We start from the raw sequence: 26,562 nt of genomic DNA, 5'->3' as shown, positions 1-26,562 counted from the left end.
GAAGATGCTTACTACAACCTTTGGTGATTAGCTAATGATTCACTTTATTTGATACTATTAGTTTTGAATCGAGAACAAAAACCATCAAATATCAATTCATAATCTACTAAATTTAGATACATTCGTTTTTGATTTAGAAATGTAATGGATACGTTACATTATCATATATTCTTGTCTTTGGTCTGTGCTGTCAGCGCAGTATACCACAGCTTCTGCACTCACAGCTGGTGATATGCTTGTAAGCGTAGTGTCTGGTAGTGTGGTCGGAGCACTGCAGGGTCACTGATCTCCTCTCTGAGCGCCGCTCTTGACAGGATCTGCTCTTCTGCTCCACCTGTAGGTCACCATGCAACACCACTCTGATGCTGTGGACCGAGTGGGGAGGAAGGGAAGCAAGAAGGAGGGGAGAAATGTGTTATTGTAAGCTTAATCAGACTTAATCAGGAATGACACATCTCCTGCTGAGTCCTTAGTGTGGACACTCATAACAGACCTGAGAATGTGTTCACTTACTCTGTGATAACTATTTCTATTGACCAGTGATAGATTTCTTCTCACCTGGGCTGAGACACACACTGGCCCTGACACACAGGCATTTCTATGATGGTGGTACAGTTGTTTATGGTGATGTTGAAGCTGGACACCTCGGGAGCACAGCTCTGATTACCTAAAGGTGAAGGAGATGTATAGGAGGTAAAGTTGAAATTTTAAACAGTCATGGCTGTTAATTTGTACAATTTGAATGTACAGCTACTAATTGTCCAATAGGACCATATACATGTACTGCGTCAGGGTTTGGACAAGTGTATTGTTAGTGTATTGTTTGGGTAATGTTAATGTTGACACAGAGTTGAAGCCAAGGCTTCTTGGGGTCCTTTACTTTTCACAGCATCATTTTAATATCATCTAAATTGCCAGATCAAATAAGTCACTTGGCCAAATTTAGGTTTATGATAGCTTTTAAAAATAACATTGTCAGCTGAGTTGTCCCATTTATTTTGAATGCAGAAAGGTATATGAGCTGAAAGGTTGAAATTCAAAAAAACAAATAGTCAAAACCAATCAGCTGGCTGGAGAAAGGTCATTTCACTAACAGCACATTATTGGTTCTCAACTTACATGTAAAGCAGCAGTGCTGGTTATCCCAAATCCTGTCCTCCTGGAGAACAAATCCACAAGAGCTCATGATTAAAGAAATACTTAATTAAGATCCAAGTGCATCAGCTTTGGAGGTGTATTGTCTGAAATCTTAAAGTCACAATGAAATGTGAATTTCTTTTGAGTTTATTTTTTCATTTATATACAACAGGTTTACTTTTACATGAAAAGCTAACCTTGCTGTGCAGTTATTTCAGTAGTACCACCAATACATTTTCATAATAAGACAAATCTAAAGCTGGGGAAAAATGCAGTAACACACACTAGAATAAAGCTCATGAGATGTTAGATTTATTAGTTTAAAGAGTAGAGGAGGGGTGTCCTGTACCTCAGGACAGTTTTCCTTGGGACACACTCTAGTCTCAGTCTGAATGCCCTCTTTGCTGCAGCTGAACGACATGCAGGGATGGGTGGCATCTTTCCATGTGTCTCCCACCTACACAGACAAAGGTACTACCATCAAGATATGTATAAACACAATGTATTGATTCACATTATACAAAAATCGAATTCTTCCCCAAGGAAGAATAAACTATTTTCTTTATCATCTTGTACCTATATTAATGTGAGATCCACACAACATACCTTGTATGTCTTTTCATTATAACTGCAGTTCTTCTCAACTGAAAAATAACACAGTAAGTAAAAAGTGTCCTGGTACAAAAGGCCAAATATGTATTAGTATTCATGTGAGGAAAAGGAAAGTCTCTGAGATAGTACTTAAAGGTGCTATATGTTAGGATTTTAAAACCTTCCAAAATTAAGTAAAATAATCACCAGAATGTGATGAAATAACATTCAAAAGACATTTATGTATTGTGTTGCAGCGATATTTAGATAAGTTAGCCTGCTAACCAGCTAGCCTGTCCTGTCTTGTAATACCACTTTGTACCTCAAGAGGCGCTAGTGAGTGACTGTAGTGTCCAGTCTGCTCTCAGCTCAACATGAGAGGATGAAGAGGTTACACTGCCCAGAGGGCAGGAAACCACATTCAGTGACAAATAAAAGAAGTGATAGAAATACAAACAAACCAAAAAGTTAACGCTGGCGTTACTTTCCACCTCTGGAGGCAGCTGCTGTGAGTACAGGAATGAAGTTTGATGCTGAACTTGCAACATTTCTTCTAGACTGGTAAGTAAACAGCTGTTAATGCTAAAGTTGGCTGTGACTTACATATAGTACCTTTAAACCACCATTTTAAAATATGATGAAATGCCAGTGCTTACCACAAATCTGATGACCACAGCACGAGGTGTTTACCAAAACACCAGTGGGGCTACAGACAGGAGCTGACTGAGGGGGGTTTGGAAAACACTCCTCTGTCTGAGTCTGGTTGTTACACGTACACAGGTTACAGTTGGACTCCCACACATCACCAGGCTGGAAAACAGGTATAGATATAAGTTTTAAATCTAGAGTTAAATCTACAGTTACAAATATTACTCTTTTTTTTTTACATTGATGAGACAACTATTACCATTTTGGGCTCTCCAAGTGGTCCTTTACAGTCTGTGTGGAAAGAAAAGTAAAGAAACTGACAATTTATCCATGTAAGAGGTCAGACAAAAGTCTTCTAGGAGTCATTGTCACCCTTATAGACCATGTCACTCACAGGGACAGTCAAACACGCAGCTGTTCGAGTGATTTCCTGCCCTGAACTGGCCGTTGGGACAGAAACAACCTGAAGTGTTTTTTTCGAGGGAGGCCCCTAGATAGCGCACTCTGTGTAACCAAAGCAGATGAATGGTGAGGATGGAAATGATGAACATCCTGACAGTCATGATTATTCTGGATTTAGAAAGATGTGAAAAAAACATGTAAAGACATTATTTGTTAAAGTAAAGTCTCCAAACCCTCCAAAGCAGAAGTCATCCATCTTAGGATGACATTCTCTGTGAACCAATTCTTTTGGACATGGCACATCTGAAACATGAACGAGGACAAGGTTATTAAATTAAATATCGGTTTAAAGTACAATTTATCAACAACATTTTTAACCAAAAACATCATTAGAGTCAGGTTCATAAATCAGTGTGCAAATACTTTAGGACAATAATTCATCCTTGGTTTGATTGACTGTTTTGCTGAGTGTAGTAAAAAAAAAAACATACCACAGCTTCCATTAGTCAGTTTCCTCCACTCAATGCAGATACCAACATGCTTGCATTCCTCAGCAGCTTGTTCTAGAGAAGGGCAAGAGCTGTTTTTGTTCCAGCATGAATCAAACTCACAGTTCTTCTTTTTAAGCTTCAGATCGACATAATCACTGCAGTTTAAAAATGCTCTGAGGAAACAGAATAGATTAGATTTTTAGTTAATAGTTAAGGAAGATACTCTCAAGTAAAACATACACTTAAAGATAAACAGCTGAGGTTATACACCATTGAAATATTGAAAAATAAAAACACAGACTCTAGATACAGAGAAAACTAGCTGAAGTGTTGCACACGGTTGCTCGATCACTGTTGTGGATGACAGCTTGAGCAATAGCAGCTAGAGTATATGAGATGATAAGCTATGGTGACATTGGGTGGTTGCTACTATGGGTCAGTAAAGGTACAGTAGTTCCTAAGTAAAGTAAAACCATTGTGCCTCACTTTTATGACATATAGTGTGATAGCAATACGTAGCAAACGCACTAATTACCAACTCCTTCACCAATTCCCTCAACAGTAGTGTGTGTTAGTGTGTGGAGCTTACGGGTGATCTAGCAGCTCACACAGTGGGCTTGCAGGGCAGCTGGTGGGTGCTGAAGTTGTACCAGAATGACAGGGTATGTCCTTTGGTGCAGAAACACAGGCTGGCTTCAGAGGGTCTGCGTACACCCAGTCATAGGCTGTCTTATCACAGCAGCTGTTGTCCTCGATCTGCCCCCCTCTACGGATGCATGATCCGCCACCACAAACACCTGGAAAGAAGATGGAGAGGTGAGGTCAGTTAAGAAGATGTGTGATCTGATATCTAATACACATTATAATGGACATAAACATCTATCCTAAGGACTGACTACATTAAACAGGCAGGTTTGTAGTTGTATCTCCAATATTTTGGCATTATATGACAAAAACAACCTGATAAAAGTAACCTAAAGGTTGTTACCAGATTTAAGGTAATGCCACACAGTTAGCTGGTCTTCTTTAGTTTTTTAGTAGCCTCATGTCTGAGAGGAGAGATGTCAGAGACCTGTATGTATTAAAACCCAACTCTATGCACAGCTTTAGCCACTTTCAGCACATTCTTTTGGTTCTCTGGCCCACACATACAGTAGTAGTAGCAGTAGTAGTGGTATATAGACATTTCCGGCTGGTGAAAATAATAGTGCATGAGGTGAGCTGAAGATCCAGCCTAGCATATCTTTGTCAGGAGATGGTAGATAAATAAAAAAAATAGGGGAAACCAAACATTAATTTACCAGGTAGCCAAACACAAAACATCTGGATGCTCACGTCACCTTATGTCTGCTGCATTGTAGTTTTGTATCACAGAACTGTTTCTTTGGGACTGTTGAGTCTTTCTGTTGTCTGGCAGTCAGAAATTGTTTATAACATTAAGCAACACACATACTATTAAGTTTTGTTAGCTAGATAACTAGCCTGCAAGCTAATTTAGTGAAGCACCTAACATGTTGTCTCCTTTATCAGTGACAGAGGATTGACAGACAAGATTAAGCTAATAAATTCATAGAGGTTTGTGGTTTTTGCCTTACCTGAAATCCACTCTACACACAAATACACACTGTGGAAACAGATAGACAGTACAGTATGCACTTAACCACACCTGAAGAGCATTCCCTTTAATCTGTTACTCACCACATTGTCCCTGGGTGTTGTTGTGGAAGTGCTCCATGGCCAGATTGACCACCAGGGTATAAGACGGACTGAGGGAGATATAAGAGCGGATCTCTGGGAGATAGATTGACACCATGTACCCTGTGGTCTCAAACCTCAACCCATGCTCCTCGTATGGCGGCAGTATGGTCACATTGTTCAGAGTGGCCTAAGGCAAATTAGATCAGTATCAAACCCACTGTCACAATCTTAGTATGGTACCAAAATACTTGAGTAAAAATATCCTATATCACAGACAATGATTATCAGCATCCTTAATATGTAATGAGGCATGGTATTACGGTGTAAGTAATATATAGAGTTGTACGATATCCTACCTGAACTGCAAACAACTCTGGGATGATATTGAGTGTAGCCATGTTGTTTTGATAATTAAGGATGACGCCTTTAACACAGGAGCCGTGGAGGCCCGGCACACAGTAGAAGTTATCCACAGTAATAGAAAGATGATGTTGTGGTGACCGCTCCTCCACCAGGATGGAGGTGCATTCGTCCAGGAAATCAAAGCTTACACCATCAAAAGAGATGTAGTGGGGATCCCCATATAGCTCACAGCGACCTAGGGAGGATGTGGGAAAGGATGAAAGATGATTTTAGTAGATATGGACAGAAAACAAGACATCGGAACATTACCTGCTACACATCAGCACGGTATCGTTGTCATTGTTAGCATGTTAGCATTTAGGTCAAACCACCAAGATAACTAAGAATCAGAATACAATATACTGCCTAACCACATAAAAAACAAACTATAAATGTGTAGAACTAAATGTTACTGAAAACATAAATGAAGAGAAAATGGGATGGATAACTGAGGGCTAAAGAGCTGTGGCAGAGAGACAGGATACACTTACAGTCACATTTCCATGTTTCACAGCATCCATCCGACACTTTTGCGACCTGATTTCTTGGGCAGATGGGAACTTTAGGCTCTGGACAAACCACTGGAGTCAACTCTATCTTCCCATTTGTACAGGTCTTATGGAAACAGTCCTCTGTCCACATCTCACCACAAGTCCAGGTTTTTTTCCTCTTCAGGTCTGTACACTCATTGCACACTGTTGTGTGAGTTGTCAATGCTGTACTGACTGTTATGATGGTGGACTGTGATGAGGCTGTAGGGACTGAAGGAACTTTAGTTGGACCTGGGGTTTCAGCAGGCGTAGCATTTGACGCAAAGGTGGTTGCTGATTGAAGTGTTACTGTTGGCTCTGTACGTTTTGTTGTTGGCTGAGTTGAGGAAGTAAGTGTGGATGTATCTACTACATGGGATTGTGATATTTGTGTCGACGTTGGCCCTGTTACGATAACCACGGTGGATCCAGTGGTATTTGTTATTGTTGTAGGTTGTGCTGAGGTAGCAGCTGTCATTGTATATGTGGTATTCATTCTAGTTGTTGATGATGTGGTGGGTGAGCTGGTAACACCTGTTGTGTAAGTCAGCTCTGTATGGTTTACTGAGGTTACAGTGGTAGTTGAGGTAGTTGTAGGCGTTGGTGTAGAGGTGGTGGAAGGCATTGTTGACCATGTTTCAGAGGTAGCTGAAACATTGGTAATGGTCGTCAACGGTGTGGTGGTAGTGGAAGGCGTTGTTGACCATGTTTCAGATGTAGCTGAAACATTGGTAATGGTCGTCAACGGTGTGGTGGTAGTGGAAGGCGTTGTTGACCATGTTTCAGAGGTAGCTGAGACATTGGTAATGGTCGTCAGTGGTGTGGTGGTAGTGGAAGGCGTTGTTGACCATGTTTCAGAGGTAGTTGAAACATTGGTAATGGTCGTCAGTGGTGTGGTGGTAGTGGAAGGCGTTGTTGACCATGTTTCAGAGGTAGCTGAAACATTGGTAATGGTCGTCAACGGTGTGGTGGTAGTGGAAGGCGTTGTTGACCATGTTTCAGATGTAGTTGAAACATTGGTAATGGTCGTCAGTGGTGTGGTGGTAGTGGAAGGCGTTGTTGACCATGTTTCAGATGTAGTTGAAACATTGGTAATGGTCGTCAGTGGTGTGGTGGTAGTGGAAGGCGTTGTTGACCATGTTTCAGATGTAGTTGAAACATTGGTACTGGTCCTCAACGGTTTGGTGGTAGTGGAAGGCGTTGTTGACCATGTTTCAGATGTAGTTGAAACATTGGTAATGGTCGTCAACGGTGTGGTGGTAGTGGAAGGCGTTGTTGACCATGTTTCAGAGGTAGTTGAAACAGATGTAGTTGTTAGGGTAGTGGAGGGCACAGTTGAAGCAGTTGGGATGATAGTGCTTGATGTAGAGGTGGTGGCAGGTATAGTTGTAGTTGTAAGTGGAGGTGCTGTTGGGGTAGAAGTGGTAGTAAGTTCTGGTGTTTTCACAATTGGTTCTGTAAAACATTAAGAAATAATCTACAACTTTTTCAAACTTTCTTGTACAATTGTGAATCTAGCAGTAAATGTAGTGGGATGTGAATAGAATTCATACTTACGACACTTAATTGTTCCATTTTCACAGGGGCTAACAAGAATAATAAAGAAATATCCAGTTATGAATGTGATGACTTTACATTTCACGATGTTACAATGTGTTGACAGTGTACATTACCAATGGCTCATCTTACCACTTATTAGACTGTATCATCACCACTGCCCCAGGCTGAATAATTGTGTCATTGAAATAACAGGAGCAGTTCCTCAATTTGGTGCATTCCCCAGTGTTTTCATCATAGTATGGTGCATCTTTTGGACATCTGGGGAAGCAACCTTATCCAAGAGCAAATTGAATGTATATTTTCACAGGGTTACAGTTTATGTTAACAATGCCTAATTAATTTACATTAATGCATTATTTATATTTACAGATTCAACTGAGTAAGAATTAAGTGAAGCTGCTATATTTGAATGAAACTCAGAAAACCTGGATACCTTCCAGCTTGTGAGTGAAGTAGTTGCCTTTGCCACAGGTTAGCATCTCACCACAGGGCTCATAGTGCCAGCTACACTGGCCCTGCTCGTTGTAGTAGTCACAATAGACCGCTAAAGGTGAAATGATCACAGATTAAGTCAATGTAGTCTTACTTACGCCTTATGTTTTGTAAATTTCCAATAATAATGAACATTTTTCATCATAAGGATTGTTGGCTATAATGATTGATTACCTCACGTCTAGTGTCAGTTTTCAGCATAATGACAAAGAAATACTACCTTACCGCAAACCATCTGAAAAAAAGAGTTAAGTAAAACTAATGTTACATGGGAAAAAGGGTGGTCTTAACTTACGACACAAATCAGGTGTTCTCCATTTGACACACACATCCTGGTCGCTGCAGGCCTCTGCGTAGGCTGCCACTGCTGTGCAGAAGCCCAGGAACTTGCCTTCAAACTCACAGGAGCAAGACTCCTGCACACAGGCATGGTAGTACGGTTCTGGGTCCACCTGGGGATTGTAGATCATCCAGCAGAATAGGGCTTTTATCAACATGTTTAAGGGCTCAGGAATTTATTGATGTCCATTAATGCAAATAGATACTGTAGGGTCTTATATTGCAGCAGACTTGGATAAAACAATCTTCAGTGATGACTGTTTAAGCTTATGGTTGATCACCCCTACACTCTATGCCACCCTTCCTACCAAATGAGTAGGGGGCCCTGAACAGAAATCCAGACCCTGGTCTTAGTGGTTTGCTAAATATGTAAAAAAAAAAAAAAAAAAAAAAAAAAAAAAAAAAACCATACTTTTAAGTGGCAGTCTTTGAAGGTGTCTGCTGCAATGATCAGGCAGCGGCGCTGGGCCCAGGCTGAGCAGTAGGAGTTGCGTTCACATGGAAATATCTCAGTGGTCACATCAGAACAAGGAGGTGTGGCGGCCCTCCAGCTGTTGCCAAAGGCCATGGGACTGGAAACCACTAAACACAGCGTTTCTGGGGTTATTTTGACCATCATGACAGAAGTATTTGTGCATCTTGAAATAAAGACAAAGCTAATTTACCAGCTGAGCCACTTATCTGTAGGTCATTCATCTCATTGGAGTCAAAATTACCACAGAGGCCACACACTTTGTTCTAAAGGAGAGAATTTAAATTTTTTTTTTAAATTTATTTAAAATGTATAAAAAGTATAATGTATAATAAATATTTCTACAAAATGTGCATTTCAAAATCATGCCAAAAACATCCCAATCACTCACCCTCCAGTTTGGATGCAGCTCCATGGTGATCCTGGTGTGTTTGTCCCAGATGAGAGTTATCCCTCTGCTTGGCACTGAGATTATGATGTAGAGTCCCACTGTGTGTGTGGTGTAAAGTGAATCTTCTTGCAGAGTCCAGCCTTTTTGGAGGCGTCTCGTCACTCTCATATCACTCAAGGTCAGGGTGACTAAGCCCTGGATGGGACAATACAGGACAGTTACAAGATTATTTAAACATTTTGATGAACAAGATAGAATAAATAAGCAAATGAATGAATGAAAAGAATACAGCGACATGGTCAACAGCTGAGGGTCTTTGTGAAGAGTCACCCACCTGCAGGTCCAGGACGATGGAGCGAGAGCAGGTCAGTGCCTCATCGCAGCAGGGTACGCTCTCCACTCTGACAGAAAAGGTGCCGTTTCTATTTCCACAGTAATCCTGAGGTAAAATCAGCAGAGTTCAAAATGTGACAAACAAAAGCCTATTTTTAAACTACAACTAAGTTGTTAGGCTCTGCCACTCAGACTAGTTTCAGATTACATCCCTGTTTATCCAGACTCATATAAAATATGAACCATTTGTGTGAAATTTTACCATAACTGCTGCATGAAGTCATGTGTTATGTCTAAAAAGTGTTTTGTATGGTCACAGTGTCCTTGACCTTTGACGTTCAACCAGCAAAATCTAATCAGTTCATCCTTGAGTCCCAGTGGACATTTGTGCCAAATTTGAAGAAACTCCCTCAAAGCGTTACAGAGATATCGTGTTCACAAGAATGGTGGCCTTGGCTGTCGCCGGTACAGAGGCGTAAAAATGCGCTATACTATGGATCAGGTAATTGGGTAATGTACCATGTCTCATGAAGACAAAATGTTTGAGGTCTACAAAGCCTTAGCAAAGACATCTGTAAGTAAATGATTGTTATTAGATTAAGATTTTTAAAAGAATTAACTATGTAAACCAGAGTAAGTGTAATAAATCTCTGAGGTGCTTAAGAATAACTACTGATCAGTCCACCAAAGTGCATGTACGGTTTGTCCTCCCCATAATGTGGGACAGAGCTTAGTTGCTTTTTTGTCAGACATCACAGAAACACAACAAAAATATATGTGATCTGTGGACTTCAAAAATATAATATTTGTGTATTATACACAATACTAATTGATACTGTAGATAGATAGATAGATAGATAGATAGATACTTTATTATCCCTTAGAGGAAATCCATGTGTCCATTAGCTCATTGTTAATAATAATAAAAACAGTTAATAACAAATGAACAATAATAATTGTATATGTTTCCTGTATTTTGTCATATCTGTACACCAGTTTGGTCTCACCTCTACAAGTGTGTACTGGCAGTGTCCGTCAAAGCGGAACCACTTAGAGTCAAAGGTCTGATAATGTCCATTTCCATACACTTGACACTTCCCAGGGCATGGCTCGTCTCTGCAGTGCCACTGACCCTGACCACAGACACTGGGAGACACAGGGAAGTATTTTAGCTCATGGATGAATAAGACATTGAATCGACAAGTAGTAAAGCAGCAGTAATGCAGAAGTTACCATGTTTTACAGTTGGTTTTCACATGCTGTCCTGCGCTGAACACTTTGCCACTGTACACACAGGTGCAGTTGTCCAGAGAAACGCAGTTTCCACGGTGATCCTGATACTGGTCATGTGGGCAGTAACAGCCACTCTCACAGGTCATACTGGCACTCTGGAGATCACACCAAAGCAAAGTCTTTTAGCTCAACTACACATTTGACCGATCACAATGAAAGAAATCTGTTTTGTACAAAGTGGAAGTTATAGCGCTGCAATTCAGTGACAGAAAGATTTTAAAATAAAATGACAGATTTGAAGAAGAAATACACAAGAACAAGAAATATATTCCCTTAACGTTAACAAAATAGAACAGGCCATATGATTAATCTTACAATTATGGCAGACAGTTCGTTAGCTACTGAATTCAACTGAAGAATGAATAACACTAACACATGAATAATGTTGAGCCCTGTGAATAAACGTATAATCTGTTGACCTACCAGTGGTTTCCTGAGACTGTCACAGGTTTTCTGAGCCGTGTTAACTGGGAACTCGGAGCAGTGAACACAAACCTTCCCGTTTCTGCAGCCTGATGCAAACAATCATTAAATACACAAAACATATTAGTGTGCTAACTATATCTGACAATTTGACATGATATTAGCATAAATATTTTTAGTTAGTTTTGTTTATTACTGTAAATACATTTTCTGAGAAACAAACTCAACTTATATTGTAGATAAAATTAGAAAATTGGTGGTTGTATAAAAAAAGACAGTAACAAAGTTGTGTGAGATGGGCCTGTTTTTCCATTAGATTTTCCTGTATTACAGGAAAAATTCAAATTTATGTAGTTGAAACATTAGCTTTGGTTAATTCTCCAGAGATAATAAAGGTTGTTAGTTGCAGATTGTCAGTGTTTTTGAAAATATATACAAAATACTTTATGATAAAAGAATATTTAGTTACCACAATCCTTGGAACAGTGCAGTTCTCCATTCTCACAGAGGCTGTAGAAGACACGATGATGAATTTGAGATTCAAAACAATCACTTTTGCTGACACACAATATATCTACATGATAGATGTGGTCATCTACAAAAGCAAAAATGTTAATACAAAAAGGTGTTTGAGCATCTTAAATAGTTACAAACACGTCGATGATCAGCTCACCACTGTCGTCCGTCGATAACAATGCGCCCCGGCGGCGTTGTCCCACCATAGTGGTGACATGAACACTCTCCTTTTGGGGTACAGAGGTTTCCTTGGTTCAGGTGTGTTCCTTCCGGACAACCACAGCCCTCCACAGGAGCATCATCCACCCAACAGCGAGGGTCAGGGCCAGACAGGGAACGACATGTGTGGTTGCAGGCCAGCATGTCGTAGGAGAACTCTTGGTTCTTCTGACATTTAAGAGCTGTGACACAACATTGTGATTAACATACAATTAAATTTTGGTCTTCTTAAAGTAATTTTTGACATTTTCATAAACACACATATACTTTTGCTGCTTTATATTTACTGTAGAGTATCTGAGAGGTGTTTACACAACGCAAACATCCCATAGAAATGACCTCTTATCACTACTGCCAAAACAAAAACAATAAGACATTGTTGGAAGCAGTAATGATCTAATTTAAGCTTCAGACAGTTTGATCATTAGTCCAGTGGTGGGATGAGCTTTCTATATTTATTTACTGTATATATTTGCACATTTATGAAAGCTGGACTCACTGCAGTTGGTAGCTTTCCTCCAGTCACCAACTGCAACACCCAGGACGGCGCAGGCTTTGGCGTAGCTGCCCAGAGCAACACACAAACACTGCTGCAGATTGCTGCCACAGTTACAAGTTCTTTGGATGCAAGCCTGAAAATAATAGTCAGTTTCAGGTTACCAGGAGTCCATCATAGCTGAAAACGATTTATTTAACGATTTGGTTGGTGTGTGAAAGTCTTCTTACGGTGTGGAACTGATCTGTTGGGATATGACTATGGCATTTGGCAAATATCCCAGTTGGGTGGTTCAACACAGAACACTTCTCATCAGCAAATATTTCTGCAAAAATACATATTAAGATAATGAAATCTGTTTGCAAAACCCTCTGGAGGTAAAGTATTTTCCTTGCAGTTGAAGTATTTGACGAATATCACGGAGAAGCAATCAAGCCAGTGTTTTATTATCCAAACATTGTTTTCTATGTGATGTCTATTTTTAAAAGGCAGCCACACATTTAACAGGTACATTTATATCATTCATTGGTACCGTTGTCTGTGTTGCTGCAGGTGGGGGGTATGTTCACTGCACATGTGCCCACGGTCCAGGACAGAGCGAACTGCTGTGGCGAGTTCTCGATGATCCCGCTGCTGGTGGTGAAGTCGTCTGTGGTGTCATTGTTGCTGTTGCCACAAAGACCTGAAAGACAGACTGACTCTAAGAACACATCCAACTGGACCATGCTCATAAAACAAAACAAAACAAAAAAAAATCAAGTGAACATATTTGACATGTGTGTTTGTAGACTGAGATCCTCACCTGAGATTATGCCAGTGTGGTTTCTTGGTGGAGTGATGTAGAGCTGAATCTCAGGAGACATCTGGACTTGGATCTTCATACCAAAGGATGTCTGGACTTGGACGTACATGGAGGACTGCCAGAAAACCAGGGCATGATCTGACGAGTGGCAGAGATTAGCAAGTGACTCGGTAGATGATGGACAACACTTTGTTAAATCTGACCTAAAAGTTTAATCTCTTTGTCTGTTTTTGTCTTTTCTCTCAATTACTTCTTACCAGACTGATGAAGTTCAGTAATCTCCTCCTCTCCCACTTTAACTCTGTTGTATGAGAATGTATACACATCCTACAAATCCCAAAGGACATTTATATTCACTTATGATATTGACATTTGTTTGATAGATTATATGGTTTCAAAGTTAATCCTCAAAGACTGTCTGTACCTGAAAAAGCTGAAGGACAACTGTTTTCAGAGACACCGCCTTCTCAGAAAACTGAATAGTTATTGTCCAGTTGAGACCCTTGGAAAGGAATTTTAAAGGACGGTCAGTATCACAATAAAGGCAACATATGTTGGTTAATGTTAGATGTTGGTGTAGTGGGAAAGCTTTACCTGTGACACCACATATGTACATTTACCAGGGACGACATATTGTTTGCCATCAAATGTCGTCACAAAATGCCCTTCAATGAGACATCTGGCTGGGCAGAAGTTGTCAGAGCAACGCCACTTCCCACCCTCACACACGCTGAGAAAACAGATATGAGAAAAGAAATTCGTATTAGAAAACTTCATATGGAAATTCCCAATTCAATTAGTATGATCAGCTTTGTTTCTGCTTCCTCACCACGACTGACACTTGGTGTTACGTGTGTCTCCAGTTACGTAGCTGCTGCCGGCAAACACACAGCGGCAGCTGGACACAGTCACACAGTGGAAGCCATCTGCGTGATCATTAAGCACCGTACCTACACACAAAATTCAGTGCAGCCTTAACCAGCAGCTTAACAGCAGATTTACACAGTGAGGAACTAGATCGTACAATCAGACAGTGCTCACCCTTCGGGCAGACACAGGAGCTCGTGAGTTCCTGGTTGGAGAATCTGGGGTTTGGGTTGGAGCAGCTGGGAACAAAGGCGTCACCCTGTTCTACATAAAGCAGGTCTCCTGGACAACTATGTGGAGCTGCATTCATCCACAGAAACACACATTACTCCAATGTAACTAACGGACAGACAGTCGAGTGAAGTCTATGAAATCTTTATTTAATATAAAAATGTCACCTACTGCATCCGGTTGAAGATCTCCAGATGTTCCAGATGTAGCTGTTGTTTCCACACTGCTGGACAACTTCTTTGAAGAAAGCACAGCTGATGTATTCGCTGTTTTCATAGCTGTAGATGTTCTCTTCACAGAGTTGGACATAATGAGGCAACCTGGCTTGCAGACAGTCCAAGGCGTAGGAAAAGAACAGTCCGCATTTCTGCAATCAGAGAATCCATCTGAACATCTGGAACTAGGCTCTGACGTGTGTTTAGTTTCATTTTATGTTTGAAATGTAAAGACAGCTGAATGGATTGAGATCTAAAATGTAAGTTTAGTGAAAGAAATGTAGAACTACCGTACAGTACTTTAAAACTTATATGGTGTGTACATCCTACATACAACAATCCTTCGGTTCGGTTTGAAACTGAAACAGTGATTAAATCATTCAACTTACTGGATTCATGACAGAGCCAGGATCTCTGGTTTGACATGTGTCCTCAGAAAGCACGCTCTCTGTAATAAACTGCTCCTTGTTGCCTAATTTCATAGAAAAGCTACACTGTTATAGCAAACTGCATGTGCACGATTATCAAAATTTACAAAAGCAAAAGTTGTTTGTATTATCATCTACATTCTAAAAATTACAAGTGAAACTGACATTTTAAGAACCTTTGTAAGGAACATCTCATTTTAACATCAAATAATCACTAAGCAAAAGTTTACCAATTACATGTAACACTTATTTATTACCCACAGTTTTTGCCACTAGTAGTAGTACTGCCACTAATGTTACTACTATTACTACAATACAAGAACTACTGATATCGCCGTCGTACCTGGAACATTGTGTTTTCCACACAGTCCGGTCATGTCAGTGCTCAGCTCCTGCTCCAGCTCCACCTTAACAAGTCATGAGAAAAGGGTTGATGTTGGCGCTTAACTAGCTGTAAATATTCCAATAAATGTGTCATATGATGTGTATGCGCGCTTTGTTTGCATTTGTGTGCCTGATTTTATGCTCTCCTGTGTAAGATGTGCAGCATTAGTGTCCTCTCACCCTCAGTGTGTCTATTCCTCCAGGTACATTGTGCCAGGTGACAGACAGAGGAAGCAGCGAGCTCTTCAGTTTAGTGTAGATGCCATACTGAAAAATGTGCTGGTAGGTGTGGTCATATGGAAGGGAAACACTGTCCACAAATAAACATACAGAGGCATCAGTACAGAGATCATACAGTTAAAAAAAAAAAAAAGTTTATAAATAAATACTAAATGATAACACTGGTAAAATATTTCACCTACGTCTACTTCCTACAAAACAGCCTGAAAGTCACCTTACAGATTGTGACCACCTCCAGTGATCCTACCATTGTTTGTTTTCAATTAATAATGCACAGTGTCCCAGAATCAGAGCTAATAATAAACTAACAATGAGGCCATTAAGAATGCATAAAGCTTCCAACCACCAGGCTGTGCGGCTGAATATGAAGCAGGTTGACTGATGTGAAGTGTTAAAACAAATACAGACTAAGAAGATACTTGATCAGATTTGCACTAATCATTATTTAGTTTGTGTAGCTGCAATTTTCCTGGAGTGTCAGGAGTATCATGGTGGGTTAGGATTCAGGGCCAAACCTTTTCTTCTCCACCTGGATGCTTCCATTCTGCACAACAGTCCTGACTTTGTTGATGATGATCTCGACTTGGACCAGCAGCCCGCTGTCACCTCGCCGTGTGGTGATGTCACATTCAACCCGGTTGTGGGTGAAGCGGGTGAGGGTGAACGGGCAATTGGATCTCACATAGTAACCTGATCCGTTGAAAGGCTGGACGACCCCGCTGCCAAACGTCCTGCAAGTGTCTGATCACAACAAAAGTCTTTTTACTGATTCATGATGGACAATGGCTGAAGACATGACTGAATTCATTAATGGTTAATCATAATCAAATAATGATTCATTAATTTTGATTTATGCTTTGAAATGTTAGTGTAAAATGTAATCATCAGTACAGCCCACAACTTAAATTCACTAATGCACCCATTACGCTGGAACAATGCAAACAAAATCAGTTAAATCTACTTTACAGATTAGTATGTGATTTTAGGTTTTTTTTTTTTTAATATAAGCCATTTTAAAATCAATAAACATACAGACCAATTATTATTTCAAGATATGTAAAAATCATATCAAAAATCAAAATTAACATTGATTGTCTAATACTCACATTTCTGAGTTTCTGTTGTTGTGACTGATTCAACTGTCCCTAAAACTAGGACAGAAATACAATAGAAATAATTAAAACTATGAATAATAACACCTAGTACCACATAATACCTGGATATTGCAGGAATCCTATAATTATACGGGAAATACAGCATTTGATCAAATATACATGATACACATAAGCGGGGCAAAAGTAAAACTAGGAATACTGCAATATAAAAACTGCAATGGAAATGTTACTTCAGTAAAAGTACAAAAGTGTTATTAGTAAATTATACTTTGAGTATCAAAAGTAAAGCACTCAGGGATTCAGAAAAAAACTGCCTTTGTAATATCCACATGACTCAAATTTTATATTATTGTATCATATATGATTATATGATGATTACTCTATATGACAATATGTATGATGCATTAAAGTGTAAGTAGCTTTGTACTGTATAATCTACAACAGTGCATCATATTTTTTAAGCTCATCATGTTTTGTGTCTAAAATCTTTTGAAAGTTTGAAACTAAAATTGTCAAAAAAAATGTAGTGGAATAAAACAGAAAAGATTATTTGTAGTAGAAATAAGTTACTAGTACCTCAAATTCGTACTACATAAATGCACCATAAAACCACCATTCAAAGTAACAACAAAGCAAATTCATTTTCTTACTTGTCAGCCAAATGCTATGAAAGACCTTTTCTCTGATTTAACTCATGAAATAGATAAAAAATGAAAAGGTGGAAAAATCTGATAGTAATTTCTGTCCACCTTGTAGAAATTTGATTTTGCTAAATCCATGTCTCATGGCACATTTTCTACTAAAAAGAAGTATTTCATATTCAAATGGTTAAATGAAATATTGCATGGTACCTGAGGCCAGTGAGAAGTAGACAGCCAGCATCCATCTCTGCGAGGACATGCTGCCTGATGCTCCCTTACTGCAGGAGAGCAGGTGAACCAAGTGGCACTGTGCAACCACCCCACCACAGGGGCTATATATGCAGTGTCCATACACACACACACACACACACACTGCCCGAAACACACTTGAACTTCTTTCTGAGCAAATACCAGGAAACAAAAAACAGATTAAACATTAATCTAAATGAAGATTGGGCAGAAACACGATAAAGATCACACAATGCTGGAAAACCAGCTTATTTTTTAAAGTATATCCTGCTTATCATGTTGCATTTAGTTACACTATTTCATGGTAACAACAGTCCCTGTGCTATATACTCCCGTGGGAAATTGTGAGTGTGTCTATATGTGTGTGTGAAGGACAAAGGGAGACCTCAAGCTGCATGAGGTCAGAAAACCTCTCAATAGAAATCCACACACGAATGGATGCACAAACACAGTCTAAAAAACTCAAAATCAAAACAACTGCTAGAGGAGAGTTTGAAACTTGAGCCTGCGCTCTTATTTCTTTAAACCTCTTGTTTTGTGATACAATAAACACCAGAAATGGCACCTGGTTAATATCTGGGAGTTCTTATATTGGTTTTTAGAAGGAACCAAAATACTGTGTAGTAATAAGTGAGACAGCCAGAGAAAGGCAATATGTCAAGTGTCACCGACCTCACCCTAATGGCTAAAATATTAAGTCCTGTATTGAGAAAGAGGGATGCTTACTTTTGGCAAACACTGGTGAATTAGACAATGTCTTGCAGGCAAAGGGAGGTGAATTGAGCAATAATTAATGAGGCTTGGTAAAAGCTCAGGGTGCATGAACCAGGATGTAGTTAGTTATTTTTGAGTAAGGGGACGTGTGAGATGACTTAAATACGTCCTGCAGCTGTTTTGATTTCATTTCATGCAAATATTTTATTCAGAGCCGACAACTGAGCCAAATTAGCTTTATGAGCTTAAATCAGTGAGGTGGTAAAAGGATTAAGTGGCAATTATCAACACATCACCTGGCTATATTGAACCTGAGATCTCCTAACTCACCACCTGTCAGTCAAGACACTTTCCAAATAAAATTCTTAGTGTGTGTACCAAAGAGTACATTCACAGCATATCACTAAACTATAACTGTAGGAACTTGGTACTGCTTTAAGATGAAACTAAATTCAAATTGAAGTGGTGTTTTAAGTGGTTTGATACACATGTAGTGTATCAAACCTGTCCATTGCTGGTATTGTTAGCAAACAACTGTGTTCTTACTCCTCCAACAGACATGGAGCATGATGATCATTCCTTTGTGGTCATGTTTCTGGGCACTGGCAAATACATGTTTATAATATTCACTCACCTTTTAAAACCGGTTTGGTCTCCACCAACTCCTGAAAAAACAAACAAAGACAAAATCTGAGTCCTTTGCCTGCTAGCTGTTCGTATTTCTTCACCAACTTGCCAACAACTTTGTCAGCCTTCTGTTGGCTGCTGGTCGGGTAGCACACTGGGTTTATCAGAGGTTTGTTTGTGTAAACAGCTGCCTGTTCCAGCTGGAGATGGAGTTAGTAAGAGTTAAAGAGATTTCAACAATGAGCTAAAAGGGGCTAAAATCTACTACATACTTTGATTTTAGGATGGAGAGAGCCATTTTACCATTTTGAACATTGCAAAACCTATTACACTTTAATGTCTTCATGCTAGATTGATATTTTTTGGTTACTAGGAGACACATTTTATTTCTTCAAAACATTATGGCTAATGTCTACTGACACAAACAGCAGACATGGAGCAAGTAAGTACAATATTCACTCTCGTTTTTGCTCTGCTTTGGCAAATTCCTTATAAAAATATTTGGGTTATTTGCTGCTGGCTGTTAAATTTTTTTTCACCTGCTAGCTAGTTGCAAAAATTGTCCACCATTTTGTGCTGGACAGGAAGCATACTGAAGGTTTATCAGGGATAACTGTGTAAAACTGTAGTATTAAAGTGCTCTAAAATCAAAACAATGAGCTGAAATGGGCTCAAAAGCTTTATAGAACTGACCTACCCAATTAGAAGAAAAAACACAGGTTGATCTAATAAAATTAATTGCTTTTATGCTCCTCACAAACCAGGGCTTCCTTATGTACTTTCGCCCTGTAATGCGTGAATCAGCTGCCCCGACACTCTGATTTTGATATTTTCTTGGAATGGTCCTGGTGGTGATGTGTTCGATTTCACAAGTTACATCAGATTGTGGAGTCCTGGTTAAAAGGAAGAAATTATCCTGTTCTAATGTCATAAACAACCCAATAAAAAAGAAAAAACACAGTGTAGACCTGTCCTTGTGACTCCACTAGCTGCTGCAACCTGCGGCCTGGCAATCTGACAATGCATCAGGATTTGTTATTTCTACTCTGGTTTTTTTTTTTAAGGTGTGCCTCTCTTAATCGCTTATATCCGGCTGCAAATAATACAGAGGCTAAATCAATCCGTCGGACAATGGGAGCTGTTGCTTTACAGCAGATCAATAAAGAAACACACCCGAACAGTTTTTGCTGTGCGTATGCTGCTATGTGTACTTCTAATATCAGCCTCACTTTTAGTCATCATGTATGAAATGATAAAATTCAACACGACAAACAAACATATAGAATATTATATTGAATATCAAAAAAGCAAAATGAATAGTGGCCTTTGGGGGGGTGGGGCTTAGCACATACAAGTCTCATTCATTAGGCCTGTATTACAAAATACACTTTGACATGTAACAGAAGAAAAAGTACAGGTGTAAATAATAAAACTGATGATGTCTGACTTCCTCCATTTAGGAGGGTCTAACCCTCCCTAACCCAAACCCTTTGACAATGTTCCCTCAACATTTATGTTTCCTACTTCTTATATTACAATGTTAAGACTTAACAACTGTTTTATTCTCAAATGTTACATTTATTTATTTATGTGTTCTACACTTGTGAACCCATGACATAATTTTCAGGGACTACACTGAAAGCAAACTGAAAGTGAGATCCACTGGTTTCAGCCTCAGGAGATATGAAAGTTTGGTTGCTTAAGTAGAGGCTGTGAGATTCATACAGTAAACTAACATCATCAGAGCACTTTGAAACTGTGCACTCCTGACCTCTAGTGGCAGGATTCAATGAAACACACTTCATTAAAAATATCAATTTAGTGCAAAAATTGGGAAATTCAGCTGTAGTCTGTCATTATCAAACTTATCTACAAACTGAGACGAGTTCAAATGTATCTACAAACTAATGGGAAATGAAAGAATTATCTACCAACTAATTCTTTTTTTTTTTTTTTAAGAAGGAAACTTAACCTACTAATAAGAAAGCAAAGAGTTAAAACTTACCTGCAAATTAAAAAGAAATGACTTAAAACTTTTCCAAGAAGAAATGAAGGAGTTAAGAGAACAAGGAGGCATACAGAATTAAAAAATATTTTAAAAAAACTGAAAAGAAAAAAAAGGGTTAAAGGAGTTATCTACCAATTAGAAGATATTTTTTTTCTTTTTAACAAGGAAACTTCTTGTCAACTTCTTATCTACATAATAAAAAAGGTTTACCGACTGAGAAAAAAGAGGAAATAAAAGTTATCAACCAACTAAAAGGAAACTTATCAACTAATAAAAATTGTGTGTGTGTGTGTGTGTGTGTGTGTGTGTGTGTGTGTGTGTGTGTGTGTGTGTGTGTGTGTGTTAGTTACTGTTTCAACTACTGGCTGGTCCAGCCATGGAGCTCTGCATCTCACTGATTACATCTCCATCGTCATCCACAGGGCTCCGGTCTGACGGGGCAGCAGCAGTCTGAAAGAGCCTTGTCTCCGGAACATTTCAGAGACACAGAGAGGGGAGGAGAAGGAATGTAAGACTGGTTCAGCTGCACCCTTTAGACTGATGCAGCAGAGCGGGAGAAATGTGTGTGGTGACCACTGAGCTCAAATAAGAGCGGTTCTGACCGATAGAAAAACCGGCGGAAGGTGAAAACAAACACTTGTGTATACATTTGGAGTACTCACCTCCAGCTGGACATCTTCCAGTCTGGCCTGTGGGGCTGAGGTGGAGGGCCGGGGGCTGAGGCTCCGGTCTGACGGGGCAGCAGCAGCAGTCTGACGGAGTCTTCTCTCTGCAGGCTCCTGGAGGGCTCCGGAGCTGCTCTCCTGCTTTCTCTTCCTCTTCCTGCTCTCAGCAGCCTGTTAAAGAGATGCACAGAGGGATGAAGTGAAGGACCAGCTCAGACTCTCAGACTGCTGCTGTAACATCAGTGGATTCAGTCTGTGTTTCCTTTCTCACAGAATGGATCATTGCATTTCATCCAAAATGGCTTCTGTTACTGACCTGGGTGTAACGCTTCTCTGCTTTAAAACAGCGCCATCAAAGTGTGAACACCGGTCACAGTAGTTACTTAATGATTACTATACACAGCATTATTACAGGAATACTACAACTCCATAATATATACTGGTAGAAACTGACATTTAGTGAGTTAGAAGAAATAAACAGTTTAAATTGAAATCATTTGTAGGTAGTCCACTGCCGCACATCCCAACATAACCTACTAAAATATTCAGAGCCACTTGGTGGACATTCAAGAGCTGCAGGGTTTCCCACTGTTTTATGGAGGAGGTGGACAACATTATCAATCATAGACCACTTCTGTTGCATCATAAAAATAAAAACTATTACATACAGGAAATAGCACATCCAGTGATTAATGATAGTATTAAGTTTAGGACGTCAGATACTGACTCACTTGATCATGAGATGTGTCAGAGTTATCACCTCGGCCCAACAGTGAGCTGCTACAGCCCACTCTACAAAACTACCACTGACAGCAGTAATAAAGGTAATCAGACATGTAACGCTCCAGCACACACCTCCACTCCACACTTCTATCCACAGCTCTCATCATACAACCGCACCCACCGGTCTCTGAACGCCAGCCACACGTCAAATTCACTGATCAGACCGGACTGATCGCACGGACCGAGGTGCGGAACGAGAAATCGTGGGTCGGGCGCACATGAAGACCTGCAAGAAGACAAACAATCAGTTTTTCAGAATTTCTTTTTCAGAATTTCTACTATCTCCGATCTCCCCTGACTTCCACAGTACAACTACAGCTGATGCCCTTCAGGCCAAATACAAATAAACTATTTTATGTATAGAAACAAGGAAAGATCTTTTTTTTTTTTTTTTAATTCTCTAGTCTGACCATTTGTTCATAATTAAAATCAGACTTGAAATCAAGAGGCCACTGATGCACCTTAAACAAATTCTTTAAGACTTTAGATCTTCCCAGGTACATTTTCATTAGTTTTTATAATTATTTACATTATATTTTTTATAATGTTTCTACATTAAACTTTTCCAACTGTTGTACACTGTTACTTGTCATGTCATCTTTGTCCCAGCACCACAAACATGACAGTTCTCTGCCACATGTGGTTGTGAGTGTTGATTTTATTTCAATCCTACATTAACAATTGATAAAATATACTTAGCTGCTGTAATCGCTGAGGTTATGGGCATTCACATTTATAGTCATTTAAAAAAAACAGGTATAAAAACACTACATAACTCTAGACACAATTCCCAAATAATATGTCAGATCACTGCAAACTCAAAATGTAACTGGACACACTTTCACTGTCTGCATCCCAAGATAGCAAAAGAAAGGTGCTTTACCCTGTAGGTGTCGTGCTGGGCTCTCTCCAGTAGTTATGGTCGTGGAGCTGAGGTGGCACAACACCCATCTGTAACCATTAACATACAGTTTAGGATGGGACTCTGCTTAAACCAACACAACCATATTTGAGTGAACATTGAACAAACTGGTTAATTCTTTCAACCTGCTTTTATAATTTATGTACTTATGTATTTATTGCTGTAATATCACGTTAAACTTGACAGTACTGAAACACCAATAACAAAGAAGGGATCACTGTACTGGTAAATAGAGTAATTAATGTGGGGTATGACTTGAAAAAAAACTCAAAGTGGGAACTACTTTATCTTAAACGAGCAATTGAGGCTGTATGCAAACATGTGCAATTTGCAATATTTTGTTAATTAAGCAAGTTTGAACCGAAGACTTTAATACTGAAGGTTTTACATGGATGTCTCGAACAATCGATGCCTCAAATTCGTCGAGGCGTCGAAAAAAAAAACGGTTTGAAAAAAGTGGTTTAAATTATATTAAACTCCTCGTATTCTCACATTTTCCAAGATAAAAAGGTGACAGAGGTCAACTGTCGTGCGCGTGGCTCCTTTAATCGTTGTTGTCTTGTTGCCTTTTCCAGAAATCGTCGAGTGAAAGTTTTTCGGTGTTTCCCCTCCAGGGTCTCAGAGTGAAATGGCGGATTGAGAACGCAACCAGCTTCATACGTCAACACCAAGACCAGCTGCCAATCCAAACGGGACTGGCAATTTGAGCATTTAAGTAATTAATTAATTTAAGTATTTCTTTAAGGAGGTATTATTTTATTTAAATTCATGACACAATCTGAAAAAAGATATTTTCCAATTATATCCTAAAACCTTCCTTCAATAATTAAAATATATTATTTTAAAAACAAAATAAAAAAACAAACAGAATTGAATAATTCTCAATAAGTTTTAGTTTATAGTCTGGGTCCGTGCTATAGGGACGTCTGCCCTACATTGTTGCATAGGGTAAATTTTCAAATTGGCAGATGTGAATTTACCTGTTGAAACATGTCACTACCAGAGATAGCCAGCAGGGGGCAGTCACAGATCTGTTCGTGTTTCATGGGCAAGTGTATGAAGCCATAGAGCAGCACCTCCTCCTCCAATAGGCCTATACTATTTTTTTTTTATCATCTTAAAAATAAAATGTGCTCAGTAAATTTCCTAGCAATGAAAGGTTATGAGGCAATGGGATATCAAGTGACACCGTTAAAGTGTAAAGAGTTTGCTTTCATCATTTGAGGAGTATGAATCTGATCAACAAATTTTATGGAAACCTGCCAATATAATTTACATATTCCTTGGGTATGATTATGTGGAAACGTTGGTCTGATGTTACAAAGGTCAGGGGTTGCCAAATGTTTAGCTGTGATTCACACCAAATTTGGGATTATCTGGCGAGCAGTTGCCAGGACAGAGTGACAGCCTGACTGACAAACATCGCCACCCTTAGGTTGTGCTACTAGCAGGGCTAAATCAGCTGGAATCACAAGGTTAATTTCCCTAGGAGAAACATTATAGGTTTTCACCACAAAAGCATGCACACCATATGTGCACAGGAACCCTGTCCCATTATTGCCCTCCTTCTCTAATGGGCTCAATCATGAGCCATTATCGGGCCATACTCATTCTCCATTTTGTGTGACACCACTGTCCATATATTGATCCACTTCATACATGAATGCACATTATGGATACATTTACAACCATGTCATTTCAAGCAGCACATTTACAGAGATTACTTTTTGTGTTTTAAGCTTGATGAATAATGGAGAAAGTAGACAGCGATAATGAGTGTGTGAAGAGAGTTGTGAACATGACAGACAAAGGTTTTCATGGGACCATTGATACATTTTGTGCTTTAGAAGTCTTAAACTTTGAAAGGAGAGTGAGGTGTGAGCTTGAGATTAAACAAATGATATTTTGATAATCCGTTGATTGTGTTTGATATTTTTCGGGAAAATGCGATTTATTGCTTAGTCCAAGGTTCCCATGTGCTAGTAAACTGCCTATTTTAAGCTGTGGAGCATTGATTGAACAAAAGAAACAATTTGAAGACAGTGTGGTCTGAGAAATTGTGAAGGATATTTTTCACCATTGTCTGATAATTTACAGACATTTATTGTAAAAGAAATAATTAGTAGATTAATCAACTATGAAAATAATAATTAGTCGCAGCCTTTATAAAGATTATTCATTAAACTGTCTCACCTTTAGTCTTATGTCACTCAACAACCATTCGTTCTTTGGCATTGTGTTGGAAAAGCGAAACTGATATCATTGTTACGTAGTCGAAATGGTTAGTAGATCAATTAGTCGAATGACAGCAAATAAATTGCCAAATTTTTAATAGCCAGTTAATGGTTTCAGCTTCTCAAATGTGAATATTTACTAGTTTTCTTTGTCTTCTAAACTAAAGGTCTCTGGGTTTTGGACTGTTGGTTGGCAAATACAAGCAATTTGAATATGTCAGCTTGGGCTTTTAGAAATCGTGATGGGTATTTTTCATTATTTTCTTAGACTTAATGGGCCAAACAATTTCTAGATAAATCAAGAAAGTAATTTAAGTTGTTGTGTGACATATCTGCCAGTATTGATCATAAAGGTGTTCATTAGGGAGTGTCATGGTTTGCCATGGCAGACACTTTTTTTGTTAGTTTGTTTGGACTTTTGTGACTTCCTGTTTTATTTTGTAGTTGGTTTCCTTGTGTGTCTCAATGTTTTTACTTCCTGTCTTGGTCCTGTTTCTCTGTGTGGTGATTGTCTGCCCCGCCCTGATGTGTTTCACCTGTGTTCAATCACCCTGGCCTCCCGTGTGTCTATATAGTCTCTGTGCTCCCCTTTGTCTGTGTCGGTTCGTCTGTTCACGTGTGGTTTGTCCTCGAGCTGTTCATGGCTGGTTTGTCCTTGGTCTGTTCATGTTGCCTGTTCATGTCAGCTTTGGTATCCCTTGTCTCCGGTTGTTGTTCCTTGTGTGCCCTCGTGCTTCGGTTTCCTGTTCTGTTGGTTCACCCTCTTTGTAAGTTCCAATGGTTTCCAGATTACTGTGACATAGTAAACTGAATTATCTTTGGCCCTTTTCACGACACACTATATCTCCATTGTTTTGGTTAATCAAAATGATTGAATATCAATGGAAAAATAAGATGCACATATTGGGGATATCTACCTATATACTCGCAGCCCTTTTTGCAAAGTCCACATCAGAGTTTCAAAAGTTATAAATCCTTTTCCAGTCCATCTGTTTTTGTTGATC

General features: G+C 39.3%; 1 protein-coding gene across 1 annotated transcript; it reads right to left on the bottom strand.

Moving 5' to 3' along the window:
• Positions 1–19: 19 nt before the first annotated feature.
• muc5e (mucin 5e) lies at positions 20–17,652 on the bottom strand. The gene is made up of 43 exons (XM_023422921.2): positions 17,567–17,652; positions 16,707–16,751; positions 16,116–16,341; positions 15,541–15,670; positions 15,320–15,383; positions 14,938–15,020; positions 14,505–14,700; positions 14,277–14,402; positions 14,065–14,185; positions 13,830–13,965; positions 13,660–13,737; positions 13,493–13,562; positions 13,236–13,373; positions 12,966–13,115; positions 12,664–12,758; positions 12,437–12,569; positions 11,876–12,119; positions 11,672–11,712; positions 11,203–11,291; positions 10,720–10,874; positions 10,494–10,632; positions 9,488–9,592; positions 9,154–9,348; positions 8,956–9,028; positions 8,703–8,872; positions 8,247–8,403; positions 7,893–8,003; positions 7,589–7,730; positions 7,457–7,485; positions 5,861–7,306; positions 5,324–5,565; positions 4,968–5,154; positions 3,859–4,066; positions 3,270–3,442; positions 3,012–3,081; positions 2,771–2,880; positions 2,636–2,667; positions 2,385–2,538; positions 1,744–1,781; positions 1,487–1,594; positions 1,120–1,159; positions 559–667; positions 20–365 (listed from the first exon to the last, which is right to left on the bottom strand). Exons 1-43 carry the CDS (start codon positions 17,613–17,615, stop codon positions 191–193), a joined length of 6,582 nt encoding a protein of 2,193 aa, XP_023278689.1. The 5' UTR covers positions 17,616–17,652; the 3' UTR covers positions 20–190.
• Positions 17,653–26,562: the final 8,910 nt, after the last annotated feature.

This window comes from Seriola lalandi, unplaced genomic scaffold (assembly GCF_002814215.2).
Source record: "Seriola lalandi dorsalis isolate HSWRI2012SDOR001 ecotype SW California unplaced genomic scaffold, Sedor1 jcf7180002054688, whole genome shotgun sequence".
In the NCBI taxonomy this organism is placed as follows: domain Eukaryota; kingdom Metazoa; phylum Chordata; class Actinopteri; order Carangiformes; family Carangidae; genus Seriola; species Seriola lalandi.
The sequence above is the reverse complement of the archived record's forward strand: the minus strand, read 5'-3'. Positions and strand labels throughout refer to the sequence as shown.